A 22663-nucleotide genomic window follows, 5' to 3' on the forward strand; every position below is an offset into this window, starting at 1 on the left:
TAGTTGAGTGCATTTCTTTGTTCTTTAGTTAGTTTTTTTGTTTTGTCTTGCCATCTAGACACTATTAAGTAACTCAGGTTTATATTAAGGGGGGAGGTGTGGGAACAGCACTCACCTGGGAATATCTTTTTGTTTTTCTACCCAGAGCAGCAGTTCTTGGCTTGACAATGGATATATAAAGTTGATTTACACACTTACAAAGGGCATAAAATGCATCAACAATGACATTCTTATTGTAGTTTTATATTTTTAATATTTAATTTTAATTTAAAGCTGCATGTATATGCGGAAAGGAAAAATGACTAAAGGAAGTATTGGTATATTTAGTTACCACCTGTTCACGGTAAATCTCAAGGTAAGAAAGAGTGGTGAGTGCTGCCCTTGTTCACTCCTCCCTTCAATCTCACAGCGAGTGGTGGTGTCAAGGCAACTACAAACAAAAGAGCGTTTCCGGTGTTGGATTTCAAAATAAACCACACTGTGACAAACATGTTGAAATGTGTGCAACAGTGTTCCAAAATAAAAATATATGTATAAAATTAGACATTTTATCGGTAATATACAGTACAATGAAGAAAGGTAATCACGGGTGCACGAGTGTGCACACATCAATAATTTATTTTTCACCCCTGTGACAGAATCATGCTTTTACTTTGAAGGCAGAACTGGCTCTGCGCCGCTCTCTCTGCGGCATCTTGTGTCTGTCTTCATTAAGTTGTGTGGACTGAAGAGAGACTGGTGGTGTGACATTTCACTCTTCACTCAGTTGTTTGTACTGCAGTGTAGTACGGGAGCACCCGGAGCACAGAGAGGTCAGGGCGCAACCTTCGATAAGGGGCAAGAGGAAACCTCTTGAAACTTTTAGATGATAGAGAGTGCCTAGAGAAGATTACCGGCTTTCCCAGGTCATGGTGGGATTTTTCGCGGGATGAGAGGAGCCACCAGGGGCCGTGCGCACTGGGGATATCCAGGGCGCCGTTAGTGCGCATCCACCGGGAGAGCGGTGGGTGGCAGGCTGACTAGCTCACGGTAGGGTCGGTCCCCTCCTGATGACAAAGCGGGTGACCCCACCGATGAACAAACCGGGACGAGGTTTCGCCCTAGAGCCAAGATGATCTTGGCATTTTTCCCTTTGAAGAAACTGCGGCGCAATGGCAAATATCTGCTGTTCGGGGCGATTCTGCTGGTCGGAGCAGTCGCTGTCTACCATGAGATGGTAGCTGCAAAAGCATGGAGTAGTGATGCAAGTAAGTTTGTGGTTGCCAGCCCGTGACACAGTCACAACAGATCTTACTCAACAAGTGTTTGTTCTGTAAACTTATTAAAGTGATGCATTGTTTTGACTGCGCACTGATAGGCTTTAAATCATGTAGCGGATACAACAACCTAACACTGGAAAGTGAGCATATAAAAAAGCAAGAAATAAACCTGCAGAAGGACTAGGCTATCATAGTATCAAGAGTATGTAGGTAAAAAAAGAAAAGAAAAGAAAAAAGGCTGTAATGTCCCAATAAACCATTTGCGGAGAGACCAGAAAAGCAGAAACGACGTGACAATAACATAACTTCCTTACTTTGTGAACACTTGCTTAACTGTGTTTTCACTCATCTCCACTGCTCGTTTTTGAAGCTGTAGCCAACTGTTTTAGTGGTGGTAAATTGTTTTTAATTTTGTCCACGTCATTTATAAATCCAAAGAATCTTTTTTTTTTTTTTTAATCTTGACATAAAATGCAATTCTTTGCCACACAACAAAGTGCAGCTTCATAGATGACCACAGAGCTCAATCATCATCTCTCTGATACAGTGTCAACAATAATTTTTAAAGCCTTGTGGTGAACCCAAAGGCAATATTTTACAATGTGGACACCAAACTACCTATTTGAAAATACAAAAAAGAGTTGTATTTGTTGAAGGACTGAATTGGATTAGATTACAATTAACAGGGGTTTTCTGTTTTTCTGTTCACTCAGTAGAATATGTTTAGATAACTGTAAATGCATTATGAAGCACCACAGGCGTTCTCTGTAAGTGTCTGAAGTGAGCATTAATGCCTACTTTTGCTTTTCATCAATGATACTGGATGCATTTGAACAGGAAACATGAGTCAGCAGCAGGTGAAACAACACATCCATTTGAAGAGATTGAGTGGTCTGTGTGGTTTACAGAGAGAAGGGGGGGTGAGAGGGGGGATGGGGAGGTCACAAGGTCAGATCGCAGGTTTACACTCAGAAGGAAGTCTTATCTTAAAGGGGACCCAAACATCCTGCTCTTTTACCTGATTTACACCTCAGCTTGCCATCTGTTGCATTGCACTCACACCCAAGTATAACATCAGGGTGTCACCCCAGCGGCATGGATGGAGATGTAAAACAGTGAAAATAGTCTAGCTGGTGTCTGCTCACAGGAGAGGAATAACAACACATGACACACACTTTGAACAAAGCCTGACGTGTAAACACATGCCTCAGACCTACATTACAGGGCTCGCCTAGCCTATATGTAAACATTCCTGGGCTGTAGCCCCCTCGTCACAGTGGGACTTCTCTCGGGGGAGAGGCTCCACGTAGCCTTCACAGACAGAGCTGAAAGAGCAATGTGAAGATTGAAATGTGTAACAGGAGACTGACAGGAAGGGGTGGACACATAAGAATATCTTGTCACTATTGTCTGAGGTGGTTGCAGTGACAAAAGGTGTCTGAATGTGTCGAAAAGTACATCAGAAGCGGTAATGTTTGTGTGAAAGCAGGTTTGATGTCACAATTTCTATTCCTAGTCAATAAGCAGAAACAAGCCTTTTTTAAAGTGATATGATTTGATAACTATTACATGTCTTATGCATAACTTTTTGCACCAGCTTTAAACTTCTTTGATTGAAATTCCAGTTTTATTGGAGACATGGGATACATAGAAATGTCAGACACATAAATGAGTTTAGTCCAGGTAACACAAAAGATGATGATTCTTTTTTAAAAAGCAAGTGATTTAGAGATTTTTTCAAAGCTTTGAAACAGTTGAAATGTAGATTGGAGTCAATACAAGTCAATACAAGGAAGGTGTGTACAATATTGTGCTAATGCACTCCTATTGCAAACAAACAACTTACATAACATTTATACAGATATTTCCTTGTTATGTGACATCAGTTTGTTTATACAGTTCAAGGTTTATTTTTGTAGTCATGCACATTACATAGACCATTCGAACAGTTGCCTTTTATAGCGTCGGCCCATTTGTAGCATGTATCCATATTTTTATTCAGTCTAAAATATGTAAAGGTTTGTGAGTTTTTTAAAAATACAGTGATGAAATCCAAAAGAAATGCTGTGCTCAAATTAATTCTCAATCTAATTCTTAATGGATTTTTTTTTTGTGAATATAGCAGCACTTTGTCAACCTAAAACATCACATAACAAAGAAGAAACAGATGGCTGGGTAACAAACTGTAGTCACATCTTTACACATGAGCCTTGGTTACATACTGGCTCTGCATTAGGTTTCAACTATTTACACCTGGTCAACAAATGTTAAAATCAATAAGTCAATGAAGCAATTCCTCTAAACCAACATTTTGATCCCTCAGAGGGCATAACATTCGGAAATAGAGTTTGCAGTCTTAATTGAAAACCACTTGTTCTCGTTTCCTCCTGTGCAGCAGTGCAGTAACACAGTCATCACCTATCAACAGTAGAAAAGAGACTGAGAGATTAAGACTGGCAACACAGGTTGCCACAGGAGCACTCAAGGGCTTGGCCCTGCAAATATGGTCTTTGAGGGATGGCTTGTTTTTCCCACATGTAGGTCACACGGGCACTTAAGAACAAAGATAGCGTATGAAGTAAGGCAGTTAATAAATGTCCCGGTGGAGAAATGGCTGCCTGTGTGGGTGGGCTTTTTTTTCTTTTTTTTTCTTTTTTTTTTATGCCGTGATCTTCTCTGTACTGGGCACTTCACCCACATGTTAACATGATCTTTTGGTGGAAAAGTCATGGTTGAGTTAATGACAACAACTTTTCACCAGACTGTCTCTTAAAATGTCTGTCTCCTTCTGCTACTTTTGCTTCCAGCGGGAAACCTCTCGTCATTTCAGTCTGCCGTGTGCTAGTTCACCATGACTAACGTTGACTATATATACTGTAGGTTTTTTACACAGCCTGTCCCCTGAAACATAAAAGCAACAGTGTTTGTCTAAAATCCTCTGAACTCGAACACATTGTCTCTCTAGCAGCATTTATTTATTTTTTGGTTGCTTCAGGAGAGTAACTGTGCCAAACCTGCCAGTGTCTTTGTTATTTGAATAGATTTTTGTGCCGTGTATGAAAACTGAAAGCCTGTAAAGTCCGACACTTATTCTCTTTTTATCAACTGTTTTATCCACTGGAACTTTTCAGCTCTGAGTCACTGAATTTCACAAGGCAAAGCATGTTAGCATGAACAAAAAAAAAACAAAACAAACTAATTAACTAATAAATCATCAGTACTTTGGGAAATATTGTGAAGGAAAGGCAACAGAAGCAGCGTTTGTAAGAAGACTAGATGAGGGCGGAGGCGGATAAAAATACCCTGCTCTTGCTTTTCTTAACCCCCACTCTAGAATTACTACTGTGTGGCTCAATTTTGGCAACACCATGGCTCAAAGGGTGTGTGTGTGTGTGTTTGGAGCTCTCCACCCGGTGATGATGACAGACTTGGTATCCACAAGCACTGTAACCCCAGTTCATTCACTGACACCACAAGCTCGTAAAAAAAAACACAGAGGTCCTCCTTTTAAAATACATTCTACCCTCTAATTCGAAAGATGACAAAAGAGGTTCAAAAGAGTAAGATTTCTGCATCTGCTCTGCCAGAGTGGTGCCAGAGATTTTTGCCACCACAGGAGTGCTTCTGTGGCTCATTGAAGGCTGTGATTTAAGATAAGTTACATTCAGCGGCCATCAGCATTGAATTGGAACAGGGAATGGGTGGGACTCTGATTGGGACACTGGGCTTCATTGTTCATGCAACATAAGCACATGAGAAATGAATGGAAATGCATCTTGCGCAACAAAGACTGGGAATCTAGTAACATCTATAGTATGCGACCCATCCAAGTGACCCACCCAAGCATCAGTCAAGTTAGTTATGTCACTGAATTTGATGGTTGTCTACATAGTTAAAGTAATTTCCTGTGGTTTTCTGTGGTTACAGCAGAACGGTGTCAGTGCCAAGTTTTTAGCGGCAGTGTTTGAGATTCAGCTTAACTGCTTGTAGAGTTTGTCATTCATTAATGTTCATGAGTCCTTCCCCCTCTCCACACACCCTCTGTGAGTTCACTGATTTTCCTGTGCCACCATCCAACAAGAAGTAGATCATGCCACATGCTAATTTTGGATTAGAATACATTTTGTTTGAATGCAAAGTCAGTATAAAGCCACTAGAAGAAAAACAATCTGTTCCACCCCCCTGGGGAACTCCCAAATCACTTTCAAACAGTAGAAGAGACAGTGTCACAGTGTTGCCCATCTGTGCACAGTCGTTGTATATTTGCCTGTCACCCCTACGTGCTGCTCTTAATATTTTCACCCACTTCCTTAGGTATGAATCCTTATGCTGACAGCAGCAGCTGGAGGGCCGCCATGTTCGACAACTGGGTAAGAATGGTGCATGGAAAAAGGAGTGGTAATAGAAATTATGGTGATGCAAGGGCATCTGTTTTTGCAAAGAAGGGTGGAGGAGACCTAGTCTGTGACTTTAATATGTTTGTTTTCCCAGGTCAGAAGGGACCATCAACCAGACCACATGGAGGATTCAGCTGCATGGATCACCAGCTATATTCCACAAACCTGGAAACCAGAGGTGTGTGTGCGTGTGTGTGTGCGTGTGTGTGTGCGTGTGTGTGTGTGTGTCCTGCTCTTAAATACTCACCTCTTTTGAACCTTCAATAACCTGCCTGGGCCTGCCCCGTCCCTCCCACCTCGGTGTGTTTTCCTCTGTGTACAGTATGGTTCCTGCAGCAGAGTCTGCTTCACCAGCTTCCACGGCTCTGTATTAGGGTTATCATATTTCCACTATATTAAGCAGGTCTGTACTTTGACCAGTTGCCTGCACCTCATATTTCACTTGTTGCTTTTTCTGGCTTTACAAACCAATGTAATCAAACTTCACATTAACACCATAATCTTCCCAGAGATCATGTTTGTGTGGGTGCGCTCTTGGTCTTTTGTTGGATGGTGTTCACACTCTAAAAGGAATTATCAAACATGATGAGTCAAACATTTGTCAGTTTTTGCCTTTATTCAGATAGGGACAGTGAGAGAGAGAGAGGGCATGACACGCAGCAAAGGGCCATGGGTCAGACTCGGACCCATAGCCAGTGCGGTAAAGACTGAGCCTAAGTGGTGCGCACTCTACCAGTTGAGCCACCAGGGCTAAAATCTCTAGTTTAGGTTGTCGAATTTTAAAAGCAGTTAATGAGTTGTACCTTAATTTTCTAGGTATTTGATTAATTGAATTAATTTTAACTAATACATTTATTTTAATTGATTTCAACTATAAGTCTGATTCAATTGAGTTTCCAGAAAAGTGACAGTCATGATTTTAGTACTGCAAGGAATGATTGTTTTCATTATCACTTTAATCTGCAAGATTAAAAGAAGTCAAAGTAGTAAGAAATACTCAGTTTCAGTTTCCTGAAGTCTCGGGTGACACCTTCAATTGTCATGTTTTGCTCATACATCAAGACGAAATCCAAAGATATTTGATTTTTTGACATATGTCACAGAAAAGCAGAAATACTTCACAACTGAGAAGTTTGACTGAGGTGATGTTTCATTTTCTGTTGATTGACTAAATGTTGCAGCTCTACATGATTAGCATCAACTTTACATGGTAAAATTACTGATACTGTTATAGAATATCTTAGACATATTGGCCACCCCATAACAGAACATGTTTTCCGATAAGTCAGAGGAGGTTACAGGGTTTTTAACATCTGCAAATGCTGCAGTAAATTCAGGCTAAACCTTAACTGTTTATGTTCCATCAAAAACAGAAGATGTGAATGTGATGTGACTCCAGAACATGTTAAGAGTATGCAACTCCCATTAAATCTCACAGCTCTCACAGATGTAGTGCTCTACATCTACATCTCAATCCTTAGGGGAAGGACAGAGAGACAAAGTGGTTGAAATAAAATAAGCTGGAGCTTGACAGCAAATGAGCTCCTCAGATTCAAATAGCCTTTGATCACGGATATGGAAAACAAAAGGAAAGAGGTGTGTTGATGATTGATGAAGAGATTACAAGCTGCACAGAACCTGTGAAGCACTGTGAGTCAGTTTACACCCTCTGAGCCAAGGTTATGCTAACATTTAACCAACTGTGCTGATGACAGCACAGTCTTTAGCTTGAGCACCAATGAAATCTGATGAAGTACTGGACTAATGAAATACTAAGGCTTTGGCTCTGGCCTGCAGTAGTCTGCTGCTGTGCTGAAGTCAGCACACACACACACACACACACACACACACACACACACACACACACACACACACACACACAGATATCAGATAACATGGCCTCTTTAGCAGATGTCACAGAGGTGTATGTTTACAGGGCATCTGGGCTTCTGCTGAAACTTGACTGCTTCATCACTTGTGAAAGTGTGTTTCAATGTTTCCTGTTGGCTTTCAAGGAAGTGATTGTAACTGAGGAAGAGAAATTTGACAGTGGTTTCCATTGTCATCCAGTTCCTGTGATCCACCTCTCTGTGCATATGTTACTCAAAGGATGAGCTTATTCAAATGACACAGAAAACATATTTACTCGCTACACTCTAGATATATATCTAGCCACGAAAATAGTTTTAGTTTTGACTTAAGACATCTGCATGAGATTTATGACTCTACCGTAACAGAACGAACGGACAGCGTTTTTTATAGGGACGACTTCTTATAGTATTTACAAGGGACACTCCCCACAGTCAAGTCTGGATTATCTGTAGTAGTAATGGGTTTCTGTAAAGATAAGCCTTACTTTGATGTAATGAGCTCCACAGACACATTTTCATTCATCTCCATTATACTGTGGTGAAGGCAGAATAAATCTTCGAGATGGATATCTCACAACCTGAGCGAATAAAACCACACAATCTACATGGCTAGAAAACATCAGCGGTGGGGGAGAAAATTTGTTGTTTTGTAATTTGGGTGAGTAAGAAGTGGGCAGGATCGTAGGAACTGGTTGACAGTTGAAACCAGTACTCTTGTCATTGTATTGTCAAGTGGTATTTAAGGAAGTCTGTATTTGTTGGTTTTAGATTGCTAAGTACTGAGTCCAGATGGTTAATTGTTGTACGGCTGAAATACTGCAGCACAAACACCAGTGCTTTCGCAGCATCATCTCTCTTCTCTCTTCCTACAGTACAAGGGACAGGCCAATCTGCATGTCTTTGAGGACTGGTGTGGCAGTTCTACAGCTGAGCTCCGCAAGAACCTGCACTACCCGCTGTATCCTCATGTGAGTCAGATCCTTATCGTAGCAGGTCACTCAGCTTTCATTAAGCGTGTTTAATTGATTAATTAATATGAACTATCTCAGCAACTATCAGACTTCCATGAAATTTTATACAGACATTCATGGTCCACAGAGGATGAATCCTACTGACTTCAGTGATTCTCTAACCTTTCCTCTAACGCCACTATGAGGTTCTCATTTATGGTTTTGAGTGAAACGTTTTAACAACTATTGGATGGATTGCGATGATATTCAGTTTAGAGCTTTATGTCTCTCTCAGGATGATCTGTAATAACTTTGATGATCCTTTAATTTTGCAACATCATCAGGTCAAAGTTTTAATTAGTCCAAAACTATTATGACTAAATACCTGCAAAACTAATGACATTCCCATCAGCCTCAGCTCTGCTTTGTGTTTAGTGCAAATTAACAAATGTTAGCATGCTAACATGCTAAACTAAGATGGTTAAAATGGTAAATTTAATATATGCTAAAATCGGTGTGTTAGGATTGCCATGACCTGGGTCCCAGCTCATACTACATACTAATTCAGTACAGTATGCACTACATCATAGTTCACTGTTTTGGCAGTTTGAAGACATAAAAGTGTTTTTACTAAGATTTAATACTTTTTTTATGCTTTCCAAGATTTTTTGAAGCTGTTTTGATTCTTTTCAAGTCTGAGCAGTCCTATACCTCCTTTGTACAGTGTACATGAATGGCAAAAAGATCGACTTTACTATTCATGCCGTCTGCTCTGATTATACTTCATTTTTTCACTTCAGTGTGAACATGCTGTATACTAAAGCTTAGAATCACTACGTAGTATTATCTGGGAAACTGCAATGGTGAGCGTTTTACTATGATGATGTGACATTAGAATTTTGCTCCAAGCACCCATGTGTCTTAATACAGCCTCACACAGCTGCTAGTTTGGCTGTACATGTTTTTAGTCTTCTTAGATCCCCAAGTCTCCAACCCTAATGCTTCACAGTATGTCTTTGTGTGTCACAGCTTTTAGCAACATTTTAGATATTACTTTTGAATATTTAGAAATGTGGGAACATACTCAGAAACCAGTAGTACCTTCTGCACTTTCCGAGAAAGAAAGATGAATATGTATTTTTCTTTTTGGTTTAAGTGATGATATCTGAATTGAGGCGGAAACTTTTTCTTATCTGGTTTTACAGCAGAGCATGCCATTATCAAGTTTATGCTTTCACATACAGTTATCATATATAACCCTCTTATGTATGGTCTTTGAAAGATAACGATGCAATTGTTCATCCGACTGAAATGCAGCTGGGTGTTTAATGTGGCAAAGAAGACATCCCTGTAAACACACACACACACACACACACACACACACACACACACACACACACACACACACACACACACACACACACACACACACACACAGAATAGGCAAGCACACGTACACACACATACAGTTGTTTTCACTCAGCGGTGCATTCTACATCCACATGCTAGATCCTCATGTCCCTGGACTCACAATGTAGTTTCACATTGAGTAAGCATCATGACTGATTCTTTCCCCGCTCTTTCAGACCAGGACTACAGTGCAGAAGCTGGCCGTCTCTCCCGGCTGGACCAACTATGGGCTCAGGATATTTGGCTATCTGCATCCATATACTGACGGTACAACATCTAGTTTTATATCTAGTTTCTGTCTGTTACCGCACTTGCGTGTCCTACATATCCCTCTGTCTCTCTCCTTACCTCTTTGTGTCCTCTTTTGTCCCTGTCTCTCAGGAGAGTTTGTGTTTGCTTTGAGCTCTAATGACAACTCTGAACTGTGGCTCAGCACAGATGAATCTCCCCTCAACTTACAGTTACTGGCATGGGTTGGAAAGGTAAGCGTGCCTCTCTTCTTCCTAAGCAGCGAAGGGTAATTTTTCATCTCATTTGTGCCAATGTAATATTTGTTTGCATATGTGGTTTTCTTTTTATAGACTGGCACAGAGTGGACTGCGCCTGGTGAGTTTGTGAAATATGCCAGTCAGAACTCCAGACCAGTTAGGTGAGTTGTTTATTGTCAAATCAGCAGCGAAGATAAATGTGATTGAAATCACAGTTCTGTGTGTGTGTGTGTGTGTGTGTGTGTGTGTGTGTGTGTGTGTGTGTGTGTGTGTGTGTGTGTGTGTGTGTGTGTGTGTGTGTGTGTTCATATTTTCATGTTTTCATGTAGGACCCCATTTCTTAGTAAGACCTTTAACTGTCTGCAATTATCATATAATTCTCCCAACCTTCAGGGATACTCCACTGATTTTACACAAAAGGATCAGTTTACTCATCACATGGGAGTACTACTCAGCCTGTGAAAACATTTGTATAATGAGTAAACAAAAATAAAATCTGGAGCTGCATAATGGGAATTGTAGGATCCATAATTTTGAAGAGCTTGTGCTATACAGGGGATTAAAAGAAAAGATATCTCAACCTCTGCCTCACCAACATTGACAATTCTTTATCTATTTATCTGTCTCTTACAATGGAAACACTTAATTGCAGCAGTGCCCTTTTAACCACACTGACACGGATGCCTAAACATAAGCATATCTAATCTAGTAACACATATATGGGCTTCTGGGAATCCAACTGAGAAACATTGACTCAGTAACACATCAACATTACTGTTGCAGCATATGTGGTGGAAAAAATTTGACTGACATGTGGTTTACTGAAAGCGGGCAGGCAGTTCTGTGAGCTTCACAATCTACACTAAACTGAAAACAAAAACATCAGCAATTAAGATCAACACTAATTTCCTGTACATATGTGCCTAGTAGAAGTATTTGTACTGAAAAGATTTGAAGATACTCAAGGAGGACAAACCTATAGGAGGGAGAACATTATATCTAGAAGTTATGATTTAGGCCAAACCCAATCAGAAAACCTAGAACCTCTCTCCCTAGATGAAACCACAATAAATCACCTTGACCAGACGGTTACCCAGCAGAATTTCATAAACAATTTTGGCCTCTTCTTTCACCTCTTTTCTTTAAAGTGATATCTGAAATTCACCAAAATAAAGCCATACCCCATCATATGAACGCTGACTATATTACACTTTACCCAAAACCAAACCCACCAACTGCTCGCCTCATATCATTAGTTAATACAGACACAAAATTTATAAGCAAAGCTTTATCAGTCAGACTGGAATCTGTAATTTCATCATTAATGGACAATGATTAAAACAGCTTCATTAAGGGGAGAAACTCCTCAGACAAGAACAACACATACGCAAATAAACCACCATTCATCATAGGTGTTCGACAAGGTACACTGGTCCTTTCTCTTCATGTCCCTAATTCACTTTGGATTTCAGCCATGTTTCACCAACTGGATTAAAACACTTTGCAATTCAACCACTGCTTCTGTTATAACCAATGGAGTCATATGAAAACCATTTCCATTACAAAGAGGCACTCGACAAAAATGCCCATCATCCCCACTACTGTTTTCAATTTTCATTGAACCTCAGGCAGCTTCTGTTAGACAATGTGACCACATCACGGGCATCCAGTAAAAGTCCCACCACATAAAATGAGTTCATATGCTGATGACATTTTGTTGTACATTAAAAACCCGTCATTCTTACTTCCTTCAGTCCATAATCTAATCAACATTTACAATCAGGTGTCTGTTTACTCCATCAACTGGACAAAAGCTGAGGCTGGGGAACCCATTTTCAAACAAACAGTCTAAATCTATTTAATACCTTTTCAAATTCACACTTTTCCAAATCTAAATGAATTATTCAAATTTACTTACTTTTATGTACAGTAGCAAAACCAGCCAGGATCGACACAGGTCCTGTAGTTGAAGTTATGTGACTGTGTGTAACCTTTTAGGTTATGTCTGGTATGTCTATATTACTGCTCTGAATATGACCTTTTGCTGTCCGACAGGCTGTCTGCTGAGAGGAGGTACTTTTTTGAAGTTATCCATAAGCAGGACAACAAAGGGACTGACCATGTGGAGGTGGCAGTAAGTAGCTGGACTCAGCACAGACACTGAGAAAATCGCCTCTCTCTTTTGTCTCGTCTTATTTCATTGGTTCCAACTCTCATATCAAGTCTGTGCTAATTTTTATGTGCAATGTGAGCAAAAAAGTGGAAGAGACATGCAGTTCTTTGTGCTTGTTTTCACACAGTGGCAGCTCCTGGACCAAGGCTTCAGGTTCATGGTTATTGAATCCAAGCACATTTCCCTCTATGTTAGTAAGTACACAGAAGCCCACACATCATTCCTGCTGCCTGAAAAGACATTACTCAGTGAATCTTTATTAGTTTGGAGCTTAGAGAGCTTAAATCTCCATCACACTGTGTGTCATAATCCAAGATTGTTGCCTTTTCGTGTTCTGCGAGGACGCTTAAAGTGCACATCAAGTCTGGTTTTGTTTCACAGTAAATACAGAGTACTTCTCTTATCCTGTTTGCCTGTGTCTTCACCCCACAGATGAGTCTGCCTTGTTAATGAGTGACGTTGCACATATACCACAGACGGCTGCAAGCCACCAACACATCCCCACGAAACAGCACGATTCTGCAGCAGACATTATGAGGGAAGACCCACGAGACTCTCTCTACAAAGGTGAGAGACGTCTCACTCTCTTGCTTTGTTTCTCTGCCACATGACAGATAAATCACACCTCCATTTCCTACTGTGCCGGATGCAAGTATTGTGCAAGTTATTTCCTCCTGCTAAATGCACAAAGTGATCTTGCCTCTGTGTTGTTTGTTTGCAGTGCCTTTGATAAACAGCAAGTTCCTACAAGGTATTTTGCCGGACTGCTCGTACAAACCCAGCTACACTATCAAAGACTTTCCTCTGCTCCGCTACCAAGGACTGCAGTTTGTATGTATTTATGTCATTTGTCTACTAAACTTAAATTTCTGCTGGTTGAGCTTCATTCAGAGCTCATAATTCACACAAAAAATATAATACAGAAAACAGCGTTGGAAGTAGAGAACTATGGTCTTGCAAAAGATAACGGAGTAGCACTGAGGATATAATGTTTCTTGTTTATTTTTCCCCAGTGATACACAAGCTTTTTCCATCTTCCGTGGCCCGATCTGAATTGGTTTTTTAAAGTTGTTACTGTTCATTGTTGTCTATTCCACATATCTAAATTATGACAGCATACTTAATGCCTCCCGAGGACCAAATTAAAGAGAATCAAGGCATGCTGCACCCATTAGAAAAAAACATTTAGTGGCACAGTGTCTGATTTCTCTCAGTTTCTTTCTCCTCTGTTACTAGAGTCTCATTATTTCTTCGTCTCTGCTGGTTGCCTGGCAACCTTTTGGTGATGACAAGACTCCAGGACATGGTCCTGCACATAACACCCCATAACATGTAGTTGTTTTTTTTTTTGTTTTTTTTTTGTATTGAACAGACAAGATAGAATTTGTACTGATCTTCTCTTGTTTCCCAAAATATTGAACTATTTCTTTAAATGAGTGCATATTTTAGTTATGATTTAAATATGAACCTTACTTGACATCATTTCTGAGATCTGCTATATATAAAAAAGACCATGTGTTTTGTTCTCATTGCAACTCTGCACACACCTGTTTGGTCCCTGTGGATGTGGCTGGATAAACCTTATTAAACAAGACCTCACGATTCATCACTTTGTGGGAGCAAACAGTAAGCTCTCATTGCTTTAACAGCATGTCATTTCATTTCATCCACCCAGGTCCACATGTCCTACATCTACCCCAATGACTACACCAGACTCACCAACATGGAGTCGGAGAACAGCTGCTTCTACCCCAAGAGCCCCTACTACATGAAGATGTGAGACCTCTGGACATAAACTTGACAAATAAGATAAATTATATATCCATATTTAGAAAGAGATAATGTTATATTCTATACAAAATACTACAGTAGGAGTGAAGTATCACCAATAGAGGCGGCTGCACCTGCAATCTACTGAGAATCCTTTACACAGCAGAGGAAAAAAGTGTTTATTTTTCTTTTGGTATCAAATCTCAAAACACAAAGCAAATTAGACTCTTCTCATATTATATATAATTTTGTTTTTTTGTCTCCTTATGTCCAGGCTTGATTTCTCTAGATATATGAGACTAGACCATCCTGATATGCGGGAAAAAGGAAACATAGGTAGATGTATTTTCTTATCTTTTCTGAAAAAATGAATAAATAGGCTATTTGCATTGTCAATCAATTAAACTCTTACTTCTCTCTCTGTGCTTCTGGTGTGTCTTAGATTTTGGGTTCCAGAGGAGGAAATCAGTCCTATATGAAGAGGATGAGTTTAACAATGAAGCCTTTCAGAGTGATATGGAGGTCAGGTCAGACCAGATAGACAACGCACTTTTTCCAGACTATGGAGATGATTATGATGATTATGTTCAGAAACGCAGACGCAAACTCTTGTCCTTACCCATACAAGGAACTAACAACACACTGAACTCTTCTGACACCAGACTGCACATAGATGAGTTGCAGAGGAGGCAAGGCCAAAGCAATGTCTCACAGCCAGAGAAACCAGATGAGCTGCTATCAGAGCTAACACAACTCTCGAAACGTCACCTGCAAACAAACCAGACAGAGTTAAAACTTGGGGGCTCAGTTAAAAAAGTAGAACAGATAAAACCAAAACGAAAAAGACTGATAAAGAGACAAATGGTAAAATCAGTAAAGACAACTGTGACACCAAGACAGACAAATCCACTGATACCAGTGGGCAAAGAGCAGCTTAAAGCAAAGGAACGACCAGTACTCCCAGTAGAGCAGCTCAACTATAAACAGCATCAGATCCAGAGGTCTCATAAAATGAATCAAACCCAAATCCAGAGAATCAACCACTCTAAGCATCAACCTTTAGAGAGGAATGCTCCTTTGGCCGAAAAGCCTACAGTGGCCAAGCAGCAGAGGATTGTAACCAGAGAAGTGAAGTCTCAGCCAAGCATTAACGAACATTTTACCACTCCCAAAAGAGACATCCACAGCTCTGTACTGAGGTTAACGCGAAGCGACATAGAAACCAGAAAACGCTACAGGGATAAGGAGATAGCAATGAATATGCCTCTGCAGCAGGATTTAGAACGTAGCATCCACAGAGCTAAGATGATCGCTGATCGCAGAGACAAGATGGACAAAAAGTGGTCGGATACGAAAGGAGAGGAGGACCAAGTGGGAAAGGAGGACAAGGTTCGCAAGACAGCTGAGAACAGGAGAGACACCAGGGAGGGTGGGAAAGACTACCTATGGGGACCAGGAGGAGACTTTGAAGTTGCAGACGATGAGACCCTTACCCCTGCGCCAGTGTTTGACACTGAGGTTAACTGGAGCCAGACCTTCCAGGTCAACCACCTGGACCTTCAGGCACGGCGTTCAGATTCTATCGACCTGCACTGCAACGTCTCGGGCAACCTGCTGCTCGACTCCAGTGATGTTCTGCCCATTGTCAAGGCTTTCATGGAGCAACTCAATGAGAAGCACCACGGGTAAGTGGATTTATAGCTGTGCCAGTGCATCACCTGAGTCCCTTATATGTTTAGGGGAGGTTTTTTCCGTAGTAAGAGGTGGATACCAAGCGGCACCTAACTGAACTTTTTTCTTTTGGCTGGTGAGCCCTTAGAGTTGAGCTATATCTACCTGCAACTCCTCCGACAGCTGAAATATATGTAGAGCTGCAATGATTAGTCAATTAATAAGATCAGTTGATTGATAGCAAGTTAATGAGCAATTGTTTGGTAATCGAATAATTATTCAAGTCATTTTCAAGCAAAGACTTGTACTTCTTCTAGTTCCAGCTGCACAAAAGTGAATATTCTCTGATTTTCTTAAGCTTTTATGATAATGAACTGGATATTTTTGGTTTTTGGTTGGTTGGAGAAAAAGGGATATTTAATAACAAACATTTTATAATAAACAGACATTTTATACAATTTACTGATATTTTATAAAACAAATAAATAATCGATCAATTGAGAAAGTAATTGGTAGATTCATCATCATATTTGAAATAATTGTTAGTTGCTCCCTTGCATATATGTCTGCGAGTTGTGGCCATTTCAACCAAAGTTTGTTATTTTCCCTTCTCAGTTTGTTGAATCTGAATCATTTCAGAAACATGCAGTGATGAAACTATTCGGTATTTCACAGAGACAAAGACAAAAATGTAAATCAGTGAAACCTCTAAAAAAAATTAAATATAATTTTGTGTTGAAGAAGTACTGTATGTTCTTCCTTAATTCCTGTATTGTCTTGTGACACCCTGGAAATGTCTTGGAACCCCTTGGTGGGGCCGCGACACCTAGGTTGGGAACCACTGATCTAAACAAAAACTTAATGATGGTCTTTCAAAAAATTGTTTAAAATTTCTTTTGAATTATTAGTTTGCATCTTGGAAGTAAATGCACTTCAAGTATATAATTAAATAGCAAGTAGAGTTGTGTGCATAGTTTTCATAATTGTTTTGCAGACATGTCACAGTGTGTTTTTGGCGCTCTCTGCCCCTGCAGGCGGTTCACATTGGAGCGTGTGGTTAACGTGGTGAAGCGCGTGGATGGGGTCCAGGGCAGCCGCTACCTTCTGGAGCTGCAGCTGAAAGATGTGAATGGCCAGCTGCTGCGTCTGTCACAGTACATCTACACCTTGATTCGCCACAGCAGGCAACGCAGCAGGGACTTCCGTTTCAAACAGCCGAAATCTGAGCCGGTGCTGTGTAACCCGGTGGGCCTCCGCTGGAATCCTGTTGCCACCGTCCACTTCGTAGTGCCAGGTACTCTACATCCACCTTTAACCATGCTCACTTTCTTTTTTCGTTGTGCTGTCATTTGATGTGCTTCTTTTTGTCTGTTGACTTCTGTGTTGGCTTTTGCTGTTTGCAGAAACATTCATCATCAAGGTACTCAGGTGTTAAAGTACAGACACATGATAATTTGGCATAAGTGATGAATGCAATTTAGATAATAACCATGTGGGAAACATTTTTAAACAACTTAAAACTAAATATGTCACCACTGACCACATTATAAAGTACTATATTGACATGGATAGGCATGTCCTGACCACATAATTGTTGTCAGTATTTCATTACTCAAAGACAGAAAGGCCTCTATTATGTGCAATGTGTACTGTTATTTAGTCATAAGCCTCATATTCAAAACTGTATAAATATCTCAGTCAGCCTTTACAAAAGCACTTGATGGAAGTGATGGATGGCAGCCAGTGCACAGGAATAACAAAGTGTCTTTCTGGAAAGAGATCTGAAAAGTCAAAGGGCCTGCTGCATCCTGGGCTGGGACTGTTGTCATTTTAATCTGACACACACTTAAATAATTGTGCACAGAGCACACAACACAGGTCTTCATTTATCTCAGTAATTAATTATTGACAGCCTGTTAATTAAGCCTGTTAATGTCAAAAATGTCCTTCAAGGTTGTAAGAGTCTAGGAAGTTGATATAAAAACCTGGTTCTAGATAAAATTTCAAATTGTTCACTTTCTCTAAAGAATACTGTTAATAATCCTTTTCTGGGTGGTTGTTTAAAAAAAAAAAAAAAAATTGTATCAAGAAAGGTGTCTGCCCACACACACACATTTGATGCTCCTGAAAAAAAAAAAAAAAGATTTAGTACAGCAATGCATTTCTACATTTGACATTACATCATATGTAGTTCTTAATAATACTACTTAATGTCAAATCATCATGTTGTACTACGTTATGATGACATTGTGAAGTGTTGATGTATTTGTAAAATTGTGTGTGATCGTCAGCACTGATGCACGTGTGCTCACAAGTAAACACTAAAGTGAGCTGACTACTGTGATTTTTATGCCCCTGGGGACTGTTGATAGTTTTCTTGTTTCTTTGTCTCTCTCAGTGAAAAACCAGGCTCGATGGGTGCAGCAGCTGATTGCTGACATGGAGAAACTGTTCAGAGAAACTGGAGACACCAACTTCAACCTCATCATCGCTGACTACAACAGCACTGATATGGACGTGAGGAAGGCTCTACAGAAATCCTCACTCCCCAGGTATGTGTTTGTGTGTGTCTGGTTCACTTTTACACTGAATACAATCTTGTGGCTGACTATACGTTATATGTATGCACTATAATTGTGCCTGTGGAATGTGCCAGGTACCAATATGTGAAGCTGAGTGGAAACTTTGAGCGCTCTGCTGGTCTGCAAGCAGGGATCAACCTTATAAATGTAAGTGTGGCAACATCACTCAGCAATAAATAGCTAAGATGAAACTAACATGAACAGACTGTAATAATACATCTGTTTTTAATCCTTCCATTCTCTCATTCTCCTTCAGGATAACCACAGCATCGTCTTTCTGTGTGACCTCCACATCCACTTCCCGCCCTTTATTATCGATACCATCAGAAAACACTGTGTGGAGGGGTATATGGTCTTTGCTCCCATAGTCATGAGACTGAACTGCGGCGCTACGCCATCAGAGGCCAGAGGTAAACACAGACACATCCATCTTTAGTTTTACTTTGATACTTATTTTGAAAAGATCAGGAGATTGTCAGTCAGGAGACAGGAGAGAAGACTGAGATTTAGATCGATAGATTAGATCGAGAGGAGTCATTCCATGTAGATAAATGAGAAAAAAACTGGTTTGGATTAACCAGGTTAACTTCCTTTCATTCCTCATGTTTGTTTTAGTGCACACATTGAACAGATAAATGCTCTCACTTTTCAGCATCAGTGCTCCCCTCCATTTTGTCTTCATCTTACTACTGACCCGTTTAGAAAGTCTACTCTTCCACTGTTTTTTTTTTTTTGTCAGTTCAGGGATTCAGTCTTACTTGAGCATATGTGTGACTCCAGAGGTGAAAGGGAAACTGTACAACAACCTCTAAGATCATGTCTTCATCTGCTGTTCTTGCTCTGACATGTTGCATAAGACATGTTCCATGTCTTCTTGCCTTCAGCCACACACACACACTCAGACAAACAGTCTCTAGTAGCTACACCTGTCTTAGTGAACCATGGCATCCACTCGTGACAGGTTGTAACATGCGGCAGGTGTAAATGAATAAAAATGTTTTCTCACATTGATGTGAGGCCCACTAAATCTGTGAGGCACGTACACACAAGATTAAGAGATGTGGGACAGAACTAGTGAAAATATGCAAACAGCTTTAAGTGAGTGTAACCAAGTTAAAGTCATTCAAATTTGTGAGTGTGTGTGTGTTGCAGGTTACTGGGAGGTGAATGGTTTTGGCCTACTGGGAATCTATAAGTCAGATCTGGATGCGGTGGGAGGAATGAACACCAAAGACTTCACAGATCGTTGGGGAGGAGAAGACTGGGAGCTCCTCGACAGGTGTGTTCCTTATCATTTAAAGGATACAATTTTTATGTTTGATGCCTTTTAGCTTTGCAGTTGTATTTCCTCTATTGGCCGTCGCTACAGAGGCCACTATTCACTATCTTATTAGAGAACTCAACCTTAACATTGTTGGGAAAACCTCTGTAGCAACACCCTTTACATTTCTAGTCCCTTTCTCACACTTGGTTGCCAGTTTATCTGGTGCAACTTGCTAAAACTGTTGCAGTCTAATGCAACAGTCCTGCACTGCAGCCTCCATAATGACCAGTTGAAACTGAATATTATAACCTTCTTGGTGATAAGGAAAAATACAGTAAAAGAGGCTGATATACATTTCTGTAATAGATACATTTTGAATGATAAGCTTGCAAGCTAGCAACACTTTGATGCATGTGTAACAAAGTGGGTGCCTTAGGGACAAATGGTGCTGACTGTCTATCTTAAATAACGTTTGTTCTCATCAATAAAAGGGGTCACTCATAGTGATGAACTCACTGAGAATTATCAACTGCATCTGAAAACTTTTTTCTGCTTCATAGAGCTTCATAGTGAGTTTAATCTCATTGTTCATCTCTCCAGCTCATAACTTTACCATTTTGGTTCACTTTCTCCGCTCTCATAGTGTTAATTTTGGAAGGAGCAGCCAGCTGTTTTCAGAAAAAAACCCCTCATAAAAACCACTGTACGCTACCAAAAGACAGACAGACACAGTTAGTGGCTACCTGTAGCTGAACACAGTGGAGCATTTGATTTTTCCATTAGCAGTTGGTATTAGACCAAAAACTGAGTGAATATTGGACTTACATTCATCAGGTGGACAGAAACAGAAAATTAGTGTTGTGCCATAACTGCTGGATGTGTAAATAAGCAACTGTTTGCTAACAAGTTTGCCACATTAACACAAAAGGTGATGAAATGACACAACTTGTTTCCACTGCCCCCAAGTGGCCGAAAACAATCAGTTACTGCAGGTTTAAACTCATTTTAATTTTGAACAGAACAAAAGGAATACATCTAACCAGTTAAGATCAATACAACAAACTCCTCTGTTTTCTGCTCCAGGGTCCTCCAGGCAGGACTGGAAGTAGAGAGGATCTACTTGAGGAACTTCTTCCACCACTATCACTCTAAACGTGGCATGTGGAACCGGCGGATGTCACACAGCCACAGGTGACCTTGCCATCCGCCGCTGCACAGTGACATTGCCACGGTTACAACCACAGCAACCAGAGCACTTTAAGGCCGAAGCATGACTCACGCTACATAATTTTAATACCAGCAGCAACTTTACAAGTGGCAGCAGTCAAGGTCATCGCTAAGGAGATACTACTGATGCTACACTCTTTTTATTTCACTGGATGTACTGTTGACTACTGAGATGGTACTGGCTGATGGGTGCCACTGACCGTGTGATATTATATATGAAGATACTGCTGTGCACCGTGTTGCCGACTGAGACCATGATAATCTGCACTACCAGCTGCCAAGACCTGATCTGATCCAAAGACAAAACGTAAATTAAATGGCAGTGCACACTCCAAGGATGCATAAACACAAGTGTCCTGTAACACAGAGATCACAATTCTTGCACATGAGTCTTAATTGGAGAAAAAAAAAAAAAAATTGTGTGTGTAACAAAATGAAATATATGTATTTGTCTCCAGATTATGGATAGGGTAAACACAGCCTTATTTGTCATGTTGTAAATTATCAACACTTTATATTTATTATGTCAATGTTGGTAGGATTTTTTGTTTGTTTGTCTTCACTTGTGGCCTCCTTTATTTGTTCATGTCTATATTAAATGTGCCTTCTGCTGTGACTGCTATTCAGGTACTGAGCCCTCAGTGAATTTTACAGACAGGTCAGGAAAAACTTAAAACTGGTAAAATAATTAAATATTTAAGGGAAGGATAAGTCCATTTTAAAACATGACTTGGGTTTAGATATGTTTGTGTAACCAGCTCATATTCTTGAATTTAATTGCTGTTGTTCAAAAGAATAATTGTTCAGATGAATTTATGAATCTACATTTTCTTCACAGTGAAATATTGTTTTCACTGTCAACACTGTGACAGTAAAACACAGGAATTGTGGTGGGTGAAAAATGATCTTGTATTTATGTCATTTTATGTTGTTATTTAAGACAAAACTAATGGCAGCATTTTCAGATTTGTTCACATTCCAGTTTAACAAACGCTTTTCTCAGTCATTTGAAACTGATCCATGTTGAACCATTTCACTTGTCATTTAGGGCTATGAAAACACAACACATTTCTGGTCCAGACATTGCTGATGGTTTTATTGCCAAGAGTTGTGTAATGTTTTTTTTTTCTTTCTACCAAAGCAGTCAAGCTTTTTTCTGTTACTCTTAATCTCTCTCTTATATTTGGTTGTTTTTAGATATACCTCATCTCTCTTAATGCTAGGAGTTAACCTTTGCCTTGGTGTATGGTACAGGAGTCTCTTCTCTCAGGGACAGATTTTTTTCCATTTTACACTGCCTTGAAAAGTCTGAGGAATATGTTTCTCCAAAAAATGTTTATGTTCCATTTATTTTTATTTTGCTGCATAGGATTTTTAATAGCTACCATGCTATTCAGTTAGTGGGAAAAAAAATCCATCTGAAATTACAGAACTGAACTATTCTGGCTATTCATTTCATGTCATTTCATGACAACAAAAATTATGGACAAATAAAAGTTTTTCACAATTTGTTGAACAAGCTTTGTGTGTGTATATCACCATTGTTGAGTTTAAATCTTATATTTCAGTACTTTGCATGCTCTGACTTACATTGATTGATC

General features: G+C 40.0%; 1 protein-coding gene across 1 annotated transcript; it reads left to right on the top strand.

The window, feature by feature from the left end:
• The first annotated feature begins 791 nt into the window (after positions 1 to 791).
• On the top strand, positions 792 to 22542 carry LOC111228500 (beta-1,4-N-acetylgalactosaminyltransferase 3-like). Its single transcript, XM_022754402.1, has 20 exons — positions 792 to 1247; positions 5574 to 5629; positions 5751 to 5834; positions 8400 to 8495; positions 10064 to 10154; positions 10269 to 10369; positions 10469 to 10536; positions 12431 to 12509; positions 12676 to 12742; positions 12981 to 13115; positions 13270 to 13379; positions 14224 to 14324; positions 14593 to 14654; positions 14761 to 16003; positions 17024 to 17283; positions 18388 to 18541; positions 18646 to 18718; positions 18828 to 18981; positions 19724 to 19850; positions 20919 to 22542. The coding sequence occupies exons 1-20, from the start codon at positions 1112 to 1114 to the stop codon at positions 21028 to 21030; spliced, it is 3309 nt and encodes a 1102-aa protein (XP_022610123.1). The 5' UTR covers positions 792 to 1111; the 3' UTR covers positions 21031 to 22542.
• The last annotated feature ends 121 nt before the right edge of the window (positions 22543 to 22663 follow it).

This window comes from Seriola dumerili, unplaced genomic scaffold (assembly GCF_002260705.1).
Source record: "Seriola dumerili isolate Sdu_G_001 unplaced genomic scaffold, Sdu_1.0 BDQW01000219.1, whole genome shotgun sequence".
Taxonomy (NCBI): domain Eukaryota; kingdom Metazoa; phylum Chordata; class Actinopteri; order Carangiformes; family Carangidae; genus Seriola; species Seriola dumerili.

Excerpts from the sequence above, each read along its gene's own strand:
- LOC111228500 (XM_022754402.1), top strand. The coding sequence starts at position 1,112 with ATGATCTTGGCATTTTTCCCTTTGAAGAAACTGCGGCGCAATGGCAAA. Across the intron at positions 18,982-19,723 it reads TACGCCATCAGAGGCCAGAG|GTTACTGGGAGGTGAATGGT; the intron begins GTAAACACAGAC and ends TGTGTGTTGCAG. Across the intron at positions 19,851-20,918 it reads GACTGGGAGCTCCTCGACAG|GGTCCTCCAGGCAGGACTGG; the intron begins GTGTGTTCCTTA and ends TTTCTGCTCCAG.